Below are 14,305 nucleotides of genomic sequence, written 5' to 3' on the forward strand. Positions count from 1 at the left end.
GAAATACTGCAATGGTACAGAAAACTGATGATGAGTAGCTAAACCAGAGTCAAATATAACAATTTTTACACTGACAGAATTGATGCAGTGTCCCTGCTTGGGGGAAGGAGTGAGGAACAGAAGCTGAATCTGACTGAAGTTTACATTTTAATCACAGTATTTAAGAAGGTGTATGTGTCTTTCAGATAAAAGATGATCCTATACAATTTGCTTTAAAAATCTTAATAAATGGATACTTCTTGATTCCCTATATTTTGAACCAATTCACAGCCAATATTTGAAAACTGATCATGATGTTAGTTTCTTCATCATTCGCTCTTCAGCAGCTATTTATATGAGCCCTTCTTTTCTTTCCATTTTTGGTATTGTCCAGCTCTCTTGCTTTCTCTGATCCCAGCATGTAATTTATCTCTCTTTTATCTGTTCCTAAATGCCTACTCATTTCCTTTCTAAAAATATTTGAAGTATTTGTTGTCAATTTTTTGTAAACACTTTGTATCTTTTGAAGTCTTTCCTTTTGACTTACAACCCTTATATTTTTTTTCCAAAATTTTCCCATGATATAATGCTTCTAAATATATGATATACGATCGTCTATCTTCTCTTTCACAAATACCTAAATAATCACAGTGACTTTGAGGACAGCTGGTATGAGGGGTGTTGCTTAGATTAATGTTATTTAAAAGATTCACATAATTTTGCCAACTGAAGATAATTTCTAAATCAAAATAAGGATACAAAATGGACTAAAGAAAATACTTTGAAACATGATTAATTTTAATATGTTTACAGGGAAAGAGTAGATTCACCAGCAGAAAAACAATTACCAAAATTAACATTTTACAGTTTTTTAGTCTTAAAGCACAATACATTTTCCATACAAACAAATATATCACCATTACAGATACAATAATATGGCAACATTTATACACAAGGCCATTTGCCAGTAAGAAAATCAGTGGCAATGGTGATACAATACATTAGTTCATCTTTGTTAAATTTTTTGCTATTATACTTCCTGGCCTGCAGGAGTATTTGCCAGGATAACACTATAAATGTGTGACCTCAGTTTGAACAATACATAGAAGGCTCTGGTTGCCCATGCTTAATCCTAATCTATTATAGGGTCACTAGAAATGATTTCGTACCACTACTCTGACATAATTCCATTTACTATTAAGGTCATTCCCAAGGAATCAAACAGTTTAACAGATTCACTTGGATATTAAGAAATTATTTTATACAAAATAAGTGCAACATCAGGATTTAATATTCTATATACCTAAACTTAATAGAAGAGAAAAACTATACAGGTATTTCATTGAAAATTATCTGATATTATGTGAAGTAGGTAATCATAGCACTGAACCTGGGAAAATAAAGTCTTTTTCATCCTTAGAGTTACTGTTTTTATTACTGTTTTTAAATGCACCAGGTGATCTTCTGAGGACCATTCACATTCAATGTTTATTTTCATGTTACTAGTGGCATGTACAAAGCACCATATAACATAATATATGAAATGTAGAATAATTATGACTATGTAATACTGTAGAAATAACTGCTAAGAAAATATAGCAATATTTAACACAGGATTTCTAAAACCATTACATATTCATTATTTTTCCCAAAGCTAATAATGTCCCATGTTTTATTTTACAGATGTAGTCTATCAAGATTTATATGCATTTGACCCTTTTGGGGGACTGAAAATAGCTGATATCTTCTGTACAGTAATGTTACAGTTTTATACAAACTTAAGAAACATGGTATTTGGAACAGTCTTTACAATCCTCTTCCAACTGTTCCATTTCACATAACAGCAAATACTCTGAAAGCCTTTCCTCCTGGAGGATTCTGTAAGCTGCAAAAAAAAAAAAAAAAAAATACACAAAGTACATTGATGTCATCTCCATGCATAATCCTTCAAACAAATCATGCTTTCTTATGACAGTCAATAAAACAGCTCTGTGAATCCAGATGGTCATCTTTCTCAAGACTACTATAGTTTATAGTTCTTGGAAAGCTTGAGTGGGGATGACATAATTCTTTAAATCATATGCTGGCTACAAGTTTACTAAAGAAATTTAAGGTGCACAGAAGTAATATTGGTACTTTATATTAAACTTCAAAGATTCCAGGTCATGTTTTCATACATTACCACCTTTAGTTCCAATAAAGTAGAGTTAAGCAGTTCTTATGCCATTCTACTAGGGAAATACAAAGATCCAGGTTTACAACTGACTGGCATGGTTATAAGTTTGTGGTGTTGGTGTTCAGCCACTCAGTTGTGTTTGACTCTTTGGGACCCCATGGACTATAGCCCGCCAGGCTCCTCTGTCATGGGATTTCCCAGGCAAGAATACTGGAGTGGGTCTCCTGGGGTTCTTCCCGACCCAGGGATCAAACCTGCATTTCCTGTGTCTCCTGAATTAGGCAGGCAGATTCTTTACCACTGAGCCACCTGGGAAGCCCTATGTAGCTGGCATACTTATTAATATTTTTAACGTATGTGGTTTAAAACAAATCTTAGGAAATTTAATGGTCAAGTCTGGAAGGTTCTAAGTATTTCTTCACCAAAATGGAAACATGAACACAAAAACAAATCACTCAATCTCTTTTCAGAAATATTCTAAAACAGAACTTCAAAGCAATGCAGAATCATTCCTTTTACTGTTTAATAAATTATTTATACGCTCTTTGACAATATTAATCAGGGTATGTTTTGCTTAAATGCCTCAAATTTAAACCATTAATCATCATTTATTCTAATCAAATTTAAACTTTTGAAGTCTATACTTCTGCACAAAAGTTTATTTTCTAAACAATACAAAAAAGCTTTTAGAGATAAATACAATAAATGCTATGGGGATACAAAATGCAATTTATTTTATGTATGTATTCATGTACTACAAAAGGGGAGAATTTTAAAATGAAGAAAAGAATGTTAGAAGTGTGCACATACCACATTACACAGTAACACACACACACAGCAGGTTTTGCATACAAGCATATGGCTAATTGGAAGGCATTTTTATTTGTAGGAAACAAATTGACAAAATACCCTAGAAAGTGTCTTTGTACACACTGATACACTGGAAAAATGTGTTATTTCTGAACTTACAGAACTAGTGCTGAATCTGATTTCTGAGACTGATTAGTTATATGACCTTGGGCATATCATTTAACCTCTCTGAGCCTCAATTAACATATCTGTAAATCAGAGTTTATAAAACCAACTTTATAAGGGTACTGGTGGAGCCAAGTTCATATACTTAAAGGGCCAACAGCATCTGAAAATTCATGGTAGGTGTTCAAAAATAGTCTCAGTTTTCTTAGGATATCATCTATCTTATTTTAAAATATGATAGGTAAATGAGACCACATTACTCAATTTAGCATATAAAACTGCATTATCATTCTCTTTAACTCAATCTCCTTTGAAGTGAAGTGAAAGTCACTTAGTCATGTCCAACTCTTTGTGACCTCAAGGACTATAGCCCACCAGGATCCTCTATCCATGAGACTCTCCAGGCAAGAATACTGGAGTGGGTGGCCATTCCCTTCTCCAGGGGATCTTCCCAAACCTGGGTCACCCATATTGCAGGCATATGCTTTACCATCTAAGCCACCAGGGAAGCCCTAATGTACTTTATATAACATATATATATATATACATAAATAAATATATATATGTGTGTGTGTGTGTGTATTATATGATATGATATATAAAGTAAAGAGAGAGGGTGACAGATGGGGGAAGGGTGTAGGGAATGAGCCTGTTGACCTTTTATTGAAGAAATTCTTAGGATATTCCATGTTTGACCATTAAATTTCCTCATGAAATTTTTTCTTGAAACCATGCTACTGCTGCTAAGTCACTTCAGTTGTGTCCGACTCTGTGTGACCCCATAGACGGCAGCCCACCAGGCTACCCCATCCCTGGGATTCTCCAGGCAATAACACTGGAGTGGGTTGCCATTTCCTTCTCCAATGCATGAAAGTGAAAAGTGAAAGTGAAATTGCTCAGTTGTGTCCGACCCTCAGCGACCCCGTGGACTGCAGCCTTCCAGGCTCCTCCATCCATGGGATTCTCCAGGCAAGAATACTGGAGTGGGGTGCCATTGCCTTCTCCTCTTGAAACCATAAATGTTAAATATATTAGTAAGTACGATGGCAATACAATTTCAATTTTGTTCAGATTTAAGAAACAGTAAGTTAGTGCTCTAGGGCCAGCCAGATAAGCCAGGTTGTTGAGAAGTCAACTTCTTAACAATAGCCTCTTGATGATACAGTCTCATTGGAAACTAGATGCTAAATACAAAGTTGTCATTTGATGAAGAATGGCACCCAGATGCTTATGTGAAGGCAATCCAGATAACCTGCATGGCGCATCCTTTGGTGTTCTTTAGAAAAACTTTACCATATGTGCAAACAAACCCTTGAAGAACTCAGTAAATGTTTAAAAGTCAGGAATTTTCCTGTATCTACACAAAATGCACAGACTTAATTCTACTTCCATAAGTACCAATGATTTGAAAAATTACTACAGGGTTTTTGTTTTTTTCTCTTAACTTTTATTATTACTTGATAAAGTAAGTTACATGCATTTTTCTCAAACCACTGAAATATGTAATACTAACGAGCCAAATATAAGATAACCTGAAAGGGTTCATTTATACCATGCTAGGCATCCGACTTCCAAGCAAACAGAGAATTTGGTTCCAGAGAAAATTGGACTCATTGTTTTTGTCAAATACTTTGTCAGATAACTGGATTAGAGAAATATTCAGTGCCTTGCTCACCTAGAAAGAATTACATATAAATACTAATCTAGAAAATCCGAAAGAGGATGAAAGAAATTTCCTTTTTATAAGATCAGTTAACAAAAGAATGGTTCTGACTCGTAATCCGATTTTCATGTTGATTTTTATAAGCCTGCAGGAGACAGGCACCTCTGGTACTACGACTCCTCCCATCCCTGGAAGACCCACTATTCTACAGCCTGCAAAGGAAGCACACTGGCTTAGTCACGAAACCTCAAAGCCATGCAGGTTGGCTGTAAAGCCAGCATAAAGGGAGAGATGATATATAAAAAAATACATATTAAATAAATATATATGTACACATATATTAATTTACCTTTCTGAGAAGATTCCATTCTGAAAAGAAGCAGTGTAAGTCTTTCTTTTGTCCACAGGCATCACATCAACATAACCCCCCTGATTCTGAACCACGCCAGCGTGTATAGCGGCTCTGCAGATACTGGACAGCTGAGGAAGCAAGGAAAAAACCACCATCATTAGCAAATGCTTGCTGAATTTGTCCAGTCTTCTCTTCAATTGGACACAAGGTCACTGACATCCATCTCTCTACAGATTCCCAGTAAGCAACTACAAGATGATGTTTTGTGCATAAAGGAATCTTTCAAAAGTCACAAAGTGTTAGTCGATGAGTCGTGTCCGACTCTTTGTGACCCCATGAACTGTAGCCCACCAGGCTCCTCTGTCCTACCCATGGAGTGGGTAGCCATTCCCTTCTCCAGGGGTTTTTCCTGACCCAGGAATTGAACCCAGGTTTTCCAGCACACCAGGCAGATCCTTTAACATCTTGAGGCACCAGGGAAGCTCATTCAAATTCACAAAGTTAAAGCCAATTTTGATCTAAGACTTGGTTTGTGTATTTTTGTAAACAGTGTGATTTATTTCTTGACCCATATATAAATATTTAGAGTCTCATTTCTTTTTTTATTTTATTTTTAAACTTACAATATTGTATTGGTTCTGCCATATATCGAAATGAATCCGCATTTCTTTAAAACTTATTTGAAGCTAAGTTGTGGGTTTGGGGTTTTGTTTGTTTGTTTTGGTTGCGGGTGGGCAAAAGGAAGGTATTTTGTACTCTGACAATCCAGGTAGATTTGGAAATCAACCCTGAAGATTCATTGGAAGGGCTGATGCTGAAGCTGAAGCTCCAATACTTCACACACCTGAATTTGAAGAGCCGACTCACTGGAAAAGACCCTGATGCTGGGAAAGATTGAAGGCAAGAGAAGGGGGTGACAGAGGACGAGATTGCTGGATGGCATCACCAACTCACTGGACATGAATCTAAGCAAACTCCGGGAGGTAATGAAGGACAGGGGAGCCTGGTGTGCTACAGTCCATGGGGTCACAAGGAGTCGGACACAACTTAGTGACTGAACAACAACAAATCCACTTGGAGATATCTTGTGGTTTAAAGCAAATGTCCTATTGAAAGCAATTCAGATATCAACAAAATTATTTCAGGTTAAAGCAGAAAATAAAGAAAAGCCAATGCTGAGCAAGTGGAGATCTGAAGGCCAATCTTTAGGGTGACTGCATGGATAAGATCCCTTCACCAGCTAACCATCCAAACAGCAAACTTTAACACTATTGTCCAAGCAATAAAATACAAATTAGCTCCTTTTATCTCTTCAAGGGCCTATTTATTATTCTTAAATTTTAGCCTTTGGGACTTCTCTGGTGGTCCAGTGTTTAAGAATCCACCTTGCAGTGTTGGGGGACACAGATTCTATCCCTAGTCTAGGAGCTAAGATCCTACATGTCACAGGCAACTAAACCTATGCCCCACAACTAGACTCCACGTCACAACTAGAGAATCTGTGTACTGCAGAGAGGGGTCCCACGTGCCACAACTAGGAACTGACATCGCCAAATCAATCAATAAATATTTTTAAAAAATTGAGTCTTTGCTAGTCCCCATTCCAGTCACTGACCAAATGTTCCCAGGCTGGATTATCTGCACCCCATTTATATTCAGTTTTGACTTTAAACAACTCACACATAGTTATGGATATCTCTACAGTCCCTTTTCCAACATATAAGCATGTATTAAAAGTGGGGTGGCTTTTCCTATTAGACAATAAAATCTATGCAGAGAAAACCTGCCCAAAATAACAACCCCAAGAAGAAAAATATGAAGTAACAATCACAGCTTCTACGTAGATGCGCAAGGTCTATCACTGTTTTGAACATTCTGACATGAAGCACCAGGAAAGTTCTATATTCGCATTCTACCAGTTATATAATCAGAATTGAATGAAATTTCTATAAAGGAGAGAATTGTTTCAGGCCCAACAAACACTGCCATTTTTTACACAACTTAATTCTAGAAGTCAATGTTTTTCTTTTGACCAAATAAAGTCTTCTGTAGATTTTAATATCTGCTTTCATCCAAATGTTCTACCAAAATTTGTCAATAGCTGAGTAGATCCTGAGGAAATCCCACAAAAACGAAACACTTAAACTGTTTCAGTATAAAGCAATCTATGCCATAGCCCCAAGGGTCTTTTCTGAACCCACTGGTGTGCTCTTTTCTTATCTCTATGCACATATGAGTGACTTAATGTGCTTTTTTAAGTTCACATAGGCATGTGCATCTTACGTGACCTTGCTTTATTACTGTGCTCTGAACTCTGCGGCATCAGTCAGTATTTATTAGATCAGAGAGACCGAATGCCAAGCTGTTTAATCCTTTTCGTGTTTTCGCTATATCACAAAATACCATACATCTAAAACCTTGAATCCTTACTCTGAAGAATCATTTTATTCACCATTTAAAGTCCCTAACTGAATTAATATTTATGTCCAATAGGGTTCATAACAGATGGAATTAAAAGTAACTCTGTACACATTTCAGTACTTATCCTGTTCTGTTAAAAGGGTATTATCAGCATTTTTCCCAAGGCAATAAAAGTGCTTAGATATAACATTCACTAAATCCAAGCACTTAATATGGTTTGAAACTATTGTTTTGCCCATAACTCTGCAGTCAGCAGGCATTCCAATTTGAGTTCAAAGGTCAGAGGAGATTTTCTTTTCCTGGTCACACTTTATAAAAACTAATATATCACAAAAAGAAAAAAATTTCTCTGTGAAATCAGTGGAACGTTTTTAATGAATGCAGAAATTCACTTCACCTCTAACAAATGAGAAATAAAAGCTCAAAGAAAGAGGGTGTACAAGTTGTAACTCTATAAATGGAAAGAGAGAGAGAGAGAAAAAGATGGGGAAGGGAAAGAAGTTGGGAGATCGTTTCTCATTTGTCCATATCTTGTATCTTTAAAGAGATAATGTATTTTGCAGGGGGAGTGTGAAAATTATTTCATTAATGGTTGATTCTGTACTTAACACATAAAATATTTATATTTCTAACTTACTCTGCATAATAATACACAATATTTTACCCCATTTCACTGAAATAAGATAAAAATAATCTCAAGCTAACAAACCCTTAACTCTATCAAAGAGATGGCTTATAGGAATAAAACCATATAGGATATTTTGAAAGATTTTCACTAGACATGAATAAAATTAAATTCTTTTACTTAAAGGGATAATTTGGGAACAATGATTTCTTTAGAAATGTCTCATGGTTTTATATTTGCCCATTCATATATCTATTATTTTTTTAACAAACTTTTCTGTGCAAGGTGTTTGCTGAATCACTGAATGTTCTAAGTTTTGTTAAAGCAAGAAGTAGGAGCCACAGATTCGATCACTGGGTTGGGAAGATCCCTGGAGAAGGAAATGACAACCCACTTTATAATACCTATTAGAACCTGTTAATTGCTAAATAAAAAGGAAAAAAACAAAACTAATAGGGTTAAAGAAAAGCAACATTATACTTAGCTTCTTTACAGAGAAAGTGGCAGTAATTTAGGATGTAAAGAATGACCATGACCATGATTTTGACAGAAAAATCAGAGAAAGGATGTTTACAAACAGAAACAAGAATCTAAGCACAAACAGTGAGGACCACTGAATTAAGACACCAGCAGGATTTAAGTTGCAGATAAGAAGACTGCAATTCTTCCCTGGTGGCTCAGATGGTAAAGAATCTGCCCACAATGCAAGAGACCAGAATTCGATCCCTGGGTCAGGAAGATCCCCTGGAGAAGGGAATGGCAACCCACTCCAGTATTCTTGCCTAGAGAACCCCATGGACAGAGTTGCCTAGTGGGTTACTCCATGGGATTGCAAAGAGTGGGAAATGACTGAGCGACTTTCACTACTACTACTAAGATGACTGCAAACTCGGAGCTGGAGAGAGACTTAGATTTGGAGAATAATTTCAGGGATAAAGGTGAACTAGGGAAAAACAAACCAACCAACCTGAACATAAATAAATTCACCAAGGGAAATACAGGTGTAATACACACATTTCAGGCCTCTTTTTCCAATCATATTCCCACAGTATTCTATTGAATAAGTGCATCAAGAATATACTTCTTAAATTTGTTTTTGTAACTCTTTGAATGAGATATTGGTGAAAGTGAAAGTCACTCAGTCGTGTCCGACTCTTTGCGACCCTATGGACCGTCATCCATGGAATTCTCCAGGCCAGAATACTGAAGTGGGTAGCCTTTCCCTTCTCCAGGGGATCTTCCCAACCCATCTGCCACCTAAAATCTAAACTTATCAGCATGGATTAATATTCAGATTCTCCAATTACATGCTTCAAAAGCTGGCTCTCTCCCTTCATCCCTCACACTAAACTGGCTGTAGCTACTTTTAGTTCTAATTCTCACCAGCTCAAATATAAGCAAACCTGCTATGACCATTTGAGATTTTGCCATGCCCACACAATTTGATGTGTGCCAAGCTGTAAATAAGACAGGCTTTGTTGCTGTTGTTCAGTTGCTAATTCGTATCCAACTCTCTTGGAACCCATGTACTGCCGTCTACCAGGTTCTTCTGTCCATGGGATTTCCCAGGTAAATGTGCCATGCCCACTTTCAGCTCTCTTGCTCTCACCTCCATGTCTCTGGAGAAGTCTTCCGCCCCACCTAGAATGTGCACTACTCCTCTTTACCAACTCACCTGAAACCTGGATTGGAAAGCACCATTTATCCACACTGAAGCCATGACAGCTACTCCTCCTGGTCCGCCCCAGTGCTGGCATCCATTACAATACACCATCAACTGGTTTGCTTTTGTGTGTCTTTTAACGATTACCTGTTTTTGATACTATGCTACTTTTTAAATACCCATTTGGCAGTGGAGAAACTGTTTATAAATTTGACAAACTCTTAACTATCCAGTTTATACTTCAAAAATCAAAAAGGCAAAGGAAGATTAAAGAAAAGCAAAATGCTTTATTCTTCTCAAGGATGCATCCAAGCTATTTTAGTGTCTGATATAGAATACAATATGCAAAAAAAATTTAGTCAACATAAATTATGCACGCATATTTGCATATGGATATTTATTTTCACTGCTATTCATGACTGACTCTTTTGAGAATATGTATATCAACACAAGAGTCTGTTCTTTTTTTTTGTATACAAATGAAAATATATACATTTAAATATATATGTGAGTATATTTGGATGGATAGATAAATTAGTGCTTGCAGGCTTACTCCTGTCTGACTCTTTGCAACCCCATGGACTGTAGCTTGCCAGGCTCCTCTGTCCATGGAATTTTCTAGGCAAGAATAATATTCTTGCCATTTCCTACTCTAGGGGATCTTCCCGACCGAGGGATCAAAACTGTGTCTCCTGCATTGGCAGGTGGATTCTTCACCACTGTGCCACCTGGGAAGCCCAGATATATAAATACCAAGACCTACATAAATTAGGATACTTACATCAGAATAAATTCGAGTTCCAATTACACGAGCATAATGTGGATTTGCCTGCATACAGTTACGAGGACAGTATACTCTGAAAAATAAAGACATATTTACAAATACTAAGTAGCTAGTTATTTTAGTCTTTCTTAGTAGTAAAACCATAGATATCCATACATAAGAGCTCAGAATTCTAAACCGTACTCATCTTTTTACTGAAGTATCGATGGTGTATAAAGTATGTTATAGGGTATAGAATAGGGTGATACAGAATTCTTATAGGTTATATCCATTTATAGTTACTACAAAATATTGGTTATATTCACTGTGTTATACAATACATCCTTGTAGTTCATTTCATACATAATAGTTTGTGCCTTTTAATGCCCTGCCTCTGTATTACTCACCCACTTCCCTCTCCCCATTGGTAGCCACTAGTTTCTTCTCTGTATCTATGAGTCGTTTTCTTTTTTTGCCATATTCACTACTTTACTGTATTTTTTAGATTTCACATATAAGTGATATCATACTGTATTTGTCCTTCTCTGTATGACTTATTAAACTTAGCATAATGCCCTCAGAGTCCATCCATGTAGTTGCAAACGGCAAATTTTTATTCTTTTTTATAGCTGAATAGTTTTTTTCTTCTGAAATAGGTCAATTGTAGAAGCCAGGCAGCAGACACAACTGCTTCTACTTACTTATCCACCCCAGCTTTTGGCACAAATGTGTTTCTTTTTTTCCCTCACTTTCTTTCAAAAGAAATTTAGCCAGAAAGCTTTCTAATTTGTGACTTCAAAGCAGAAAGATACATCAGGAAGTACTGTTCTCTTAGCATCTAGAAATTTGGTAACTAATGTGGGTGCAGAAATTAACAAATATATAACTTGGAAAAACTGAACCACTGTCTGCCACATATATCTCATAGTTTCTTTTCTCTATGATCCTATCTTTGGTATCTCATCCAGTTTCATGCTTTTCATGACAATTTCACTGTCATCTATAAACTGCTGATTTCCAAATTTACATCTCTAGTTGGGATCTTATCTCTTAATTCTAAATCTGTATTTATATATCCTGTTGTTTATTCAATATCTCCACTTGTTTTTGTTGTTGTTCAGTTGCTAAGTCATGTCCAGTTCTTTGCAACCCCATGAACTGCAACATGCCAGGCTTCTCTGTCCATCACTATCTCTCTGAGTTTCCTCAAACTCATGTCCATTGAGTCGGTGATGTGATCCAACCATCTCATCCTTTGTTGCCCCCTTTTCCTCCTGCTTTCAATTTTTCCCAGCACCAGGGCCTTTTCCAATGAGTCAGCTCTTCACATCAGGTGGCCCAAATATGGAGCTTCAGCTTCAGCATCGGTTCTTCCAAAGAATATTCAGGGTTGATTTCCTTTAGGATTGACTGGTTTAATCTCCTTGCTGTCCAAGGGACTGTCAAGAGTCTTCTCCAGCCCCACAGTTTGAAAGCATCCATTCTTCAGTGCTCAACCTTCCTTATGGTCCAACTCTCACATCCATACATGACTACTGGAAAAACCATAGCTTTGACAATATGGACCTTTGCCGGCAAAGTAATGTCTCTGCTTTTTAAAATACTGTCTAGGCTTGACATAACTGTTCTTCCAAGGAGCAAGCATCTTTTAATTTAGTGGCTGCAGTCACCATCCACGTTGATTTTATCTCCACTTAGGCCTAATAAACATCTCAAATTCAGCATGTTTGAAACCAAATTCCTAATCTCCTCCTCCAGTCCCCCAAATCTTCCTTCTTTAGGCTTCCTACAATAAATGTCAACTCCATTATTTGGTTGCACAAGCCAAAACCTTTATTCTAGGCTTAATCTCCCTCCTTACCTCAACCTTATATTCAACCCACCAGCAATTTCTATTGGGTGTACATTGAAATAAACTCTGAGCATCCTGAAGTACCATGATCACTGTGACTCTGGACTCTATCATCTGACACCCAGCTCACTACAATAAGCTCTCCTATGCTCTCTCTGCTTCCAATCTTGCCCCTTCCAATCTACTTTCCCCACACACTTATACTGAAGAATACAAGTCCAATCATATCATTTCTCTGCTTCAAATATTCTAGTGGCTTTCCATCTGATTCAGAATAAAGGACAATATCCTTACAATGACCAATAAGCCCTGAATATTGTCTTCTCATTACCTCTCTGACTTTATATCCTACCCCTCCTTCCACTTTCTCACCCAGCTCCAGTCACACTGGCCTAATGGTTATTCTTCAAACATATGGAATAATCTTATCTTCTGGGTCATTGTGCTTATCTTTCCCTCTATATGGAATGTTCTTTCTCCAGATATCCTACTCACTTACTAATACCTTAGCTCATTTTTTCAAAGTTTCCAAAAGGTTTTTGATTTAAACATAGAGTTCAATTATCAGTGTTCAATCAGTCACATGACATTAAAAAAAATCCACTCCCAGAAATTAAGAAACTTTCAAGTGGCACTTTTTAAAATTGATTGGCTCTTCAGAATTCATTCACACACACACACATAAACTAAAAGAAAATCAGAGCTAAGACTGGAAAAAAAAAACATAATTCATTCTACATAGTAAATCAGAGTCTCAACAAAATACATGCACATGCGCTCAGTCATGCCCAACTCTTTGCAACCTCATGGACTGAAGCCCGCTATGCTCCTCTGTCCATAGGATTCTCCAGGCAAGAATACTATCGTGGGTTGCCATGCCCTCCTCCAAGGCTCAGCAAAATGACCCTATGAAAATCATTATTTGATGAAAGTATCAATTATTTTCCTAAAAGTATTGTAAAAAGTATTTCAATTGCAACTATCTTTACCAATTAAAGCAGGTCTTCTGCAAGGCAGTTTTTAATAAATGGCTACAATTCTTATTTAAATTTCATGTTCCTAAAGTCTGTATGACTCCAGAGTGTATATACTTCCTGTAGCATCTAAACCAGAGCCATCTAAATATAAGTAATATGTGAATCTGAGTTTTTATAACTGAATTAAAGGGTTGATTTTAATAAAAGATGCCTTCTTTTGGAGGAAGGGTATCCCCACTGACAACAAAATTGTTTTTGTATTTGAGACCTGTTGGGCATTCCCTGCCCACCCTACAGGGGCAAAACCACCTGCTCTGCCCTTAGGACCAGGCTGTGCAGGCTCCGCCTTGACCATACTTAGCACTTGGTTTGTGGAAGACCGAGGTCAAACACAGTTCAAACTGAGTTAGTTTCTACTTAGGTAAGTTCAGTTCAAAGCAAGAATGTAGGAGCTTTTTGCTTGTTCGTGTTCCAATCTCCGGTTTTAACACCTTGTTATTATATACACTTGCAAGAATGTAGACAGTGATCTAGTATTTCTTTCCTTTGACTACAACTTCCATTAAGCTTGAATAAAAATGCTGACACATTTCAACAGTACCTCCTTTTACATCTAATCTTAAGGAAAGATGTTTGGCCCTGATGTGATCTGGATCTGTGAAAGAGTCATGCAATGACCTGACAAGTGACTGATGTGTGTAACTTGTCACTCACTGGGTGGCCAAGCCTCCGTAAAGCTGTTGGAATGAATATATGGGTCTTTTTTTTCCAATGTGAAAACAAAATATTTTTCATAGAGACAAAGACAAAAAAAATTTCAAAAACCTACATTTTTTGGAGAAAGGACACTAAGAATGCT

The 14,305-nt window shown here is 36.8% G+C and overlaps 1 protein-coding gene across 3 annotated transcripts in view; it reads right to left on the bottom strand.

The window, feature by feature from the left end:
* Positions 1-756: 756 nt before the first annotated feature.
* CRISPLD1 (cysteine rich secretory protein LCCL domain containing 1) overlaps positions 757-14,305 on the bottom strand; it is a 51,139-nt gene continuing 37,590 nt past the window's right edge. For all 3 annotated transcript variants that reach the window (XM_086336427.1, XM_086336426.1, XM_086336425.1), the window contains 3 exons: positions 10,636-10,711; positions 5,143-5,273; positions 757-1,864 (listed from right to left, as the gene is read on the bottom strand). In XM_086336427.1, coding sequence (XP_086192553.1) covers positions 1,813-1,864; positions 5,143-5,273; positions 10,636-10,711 — 259 coding nt within the window. In that variant the 3' untranslated portion in view covers positions 757-1,812. The remainder of the gene's footprint in view (positions 1,865-5,142; positions 5,274-10,635; positions 10,712-14,305) is intronic.

This window comes from Bos grunniens, chromosome 14 (genome assembly GCF_055505025.1).
Source record: "Bos grunniens cultivar Pamir isolate PY7600 chromosome 14, Bosgru_T2T1.0, whole genome shotgun sequence".
Classification (NCBI taxonomy): domain Eukaryota; kingdom Metazoa; phylum Chordata; class Mammalia; order Artiodactyla; family Bovidae; genus Bos; species Bos grunniens.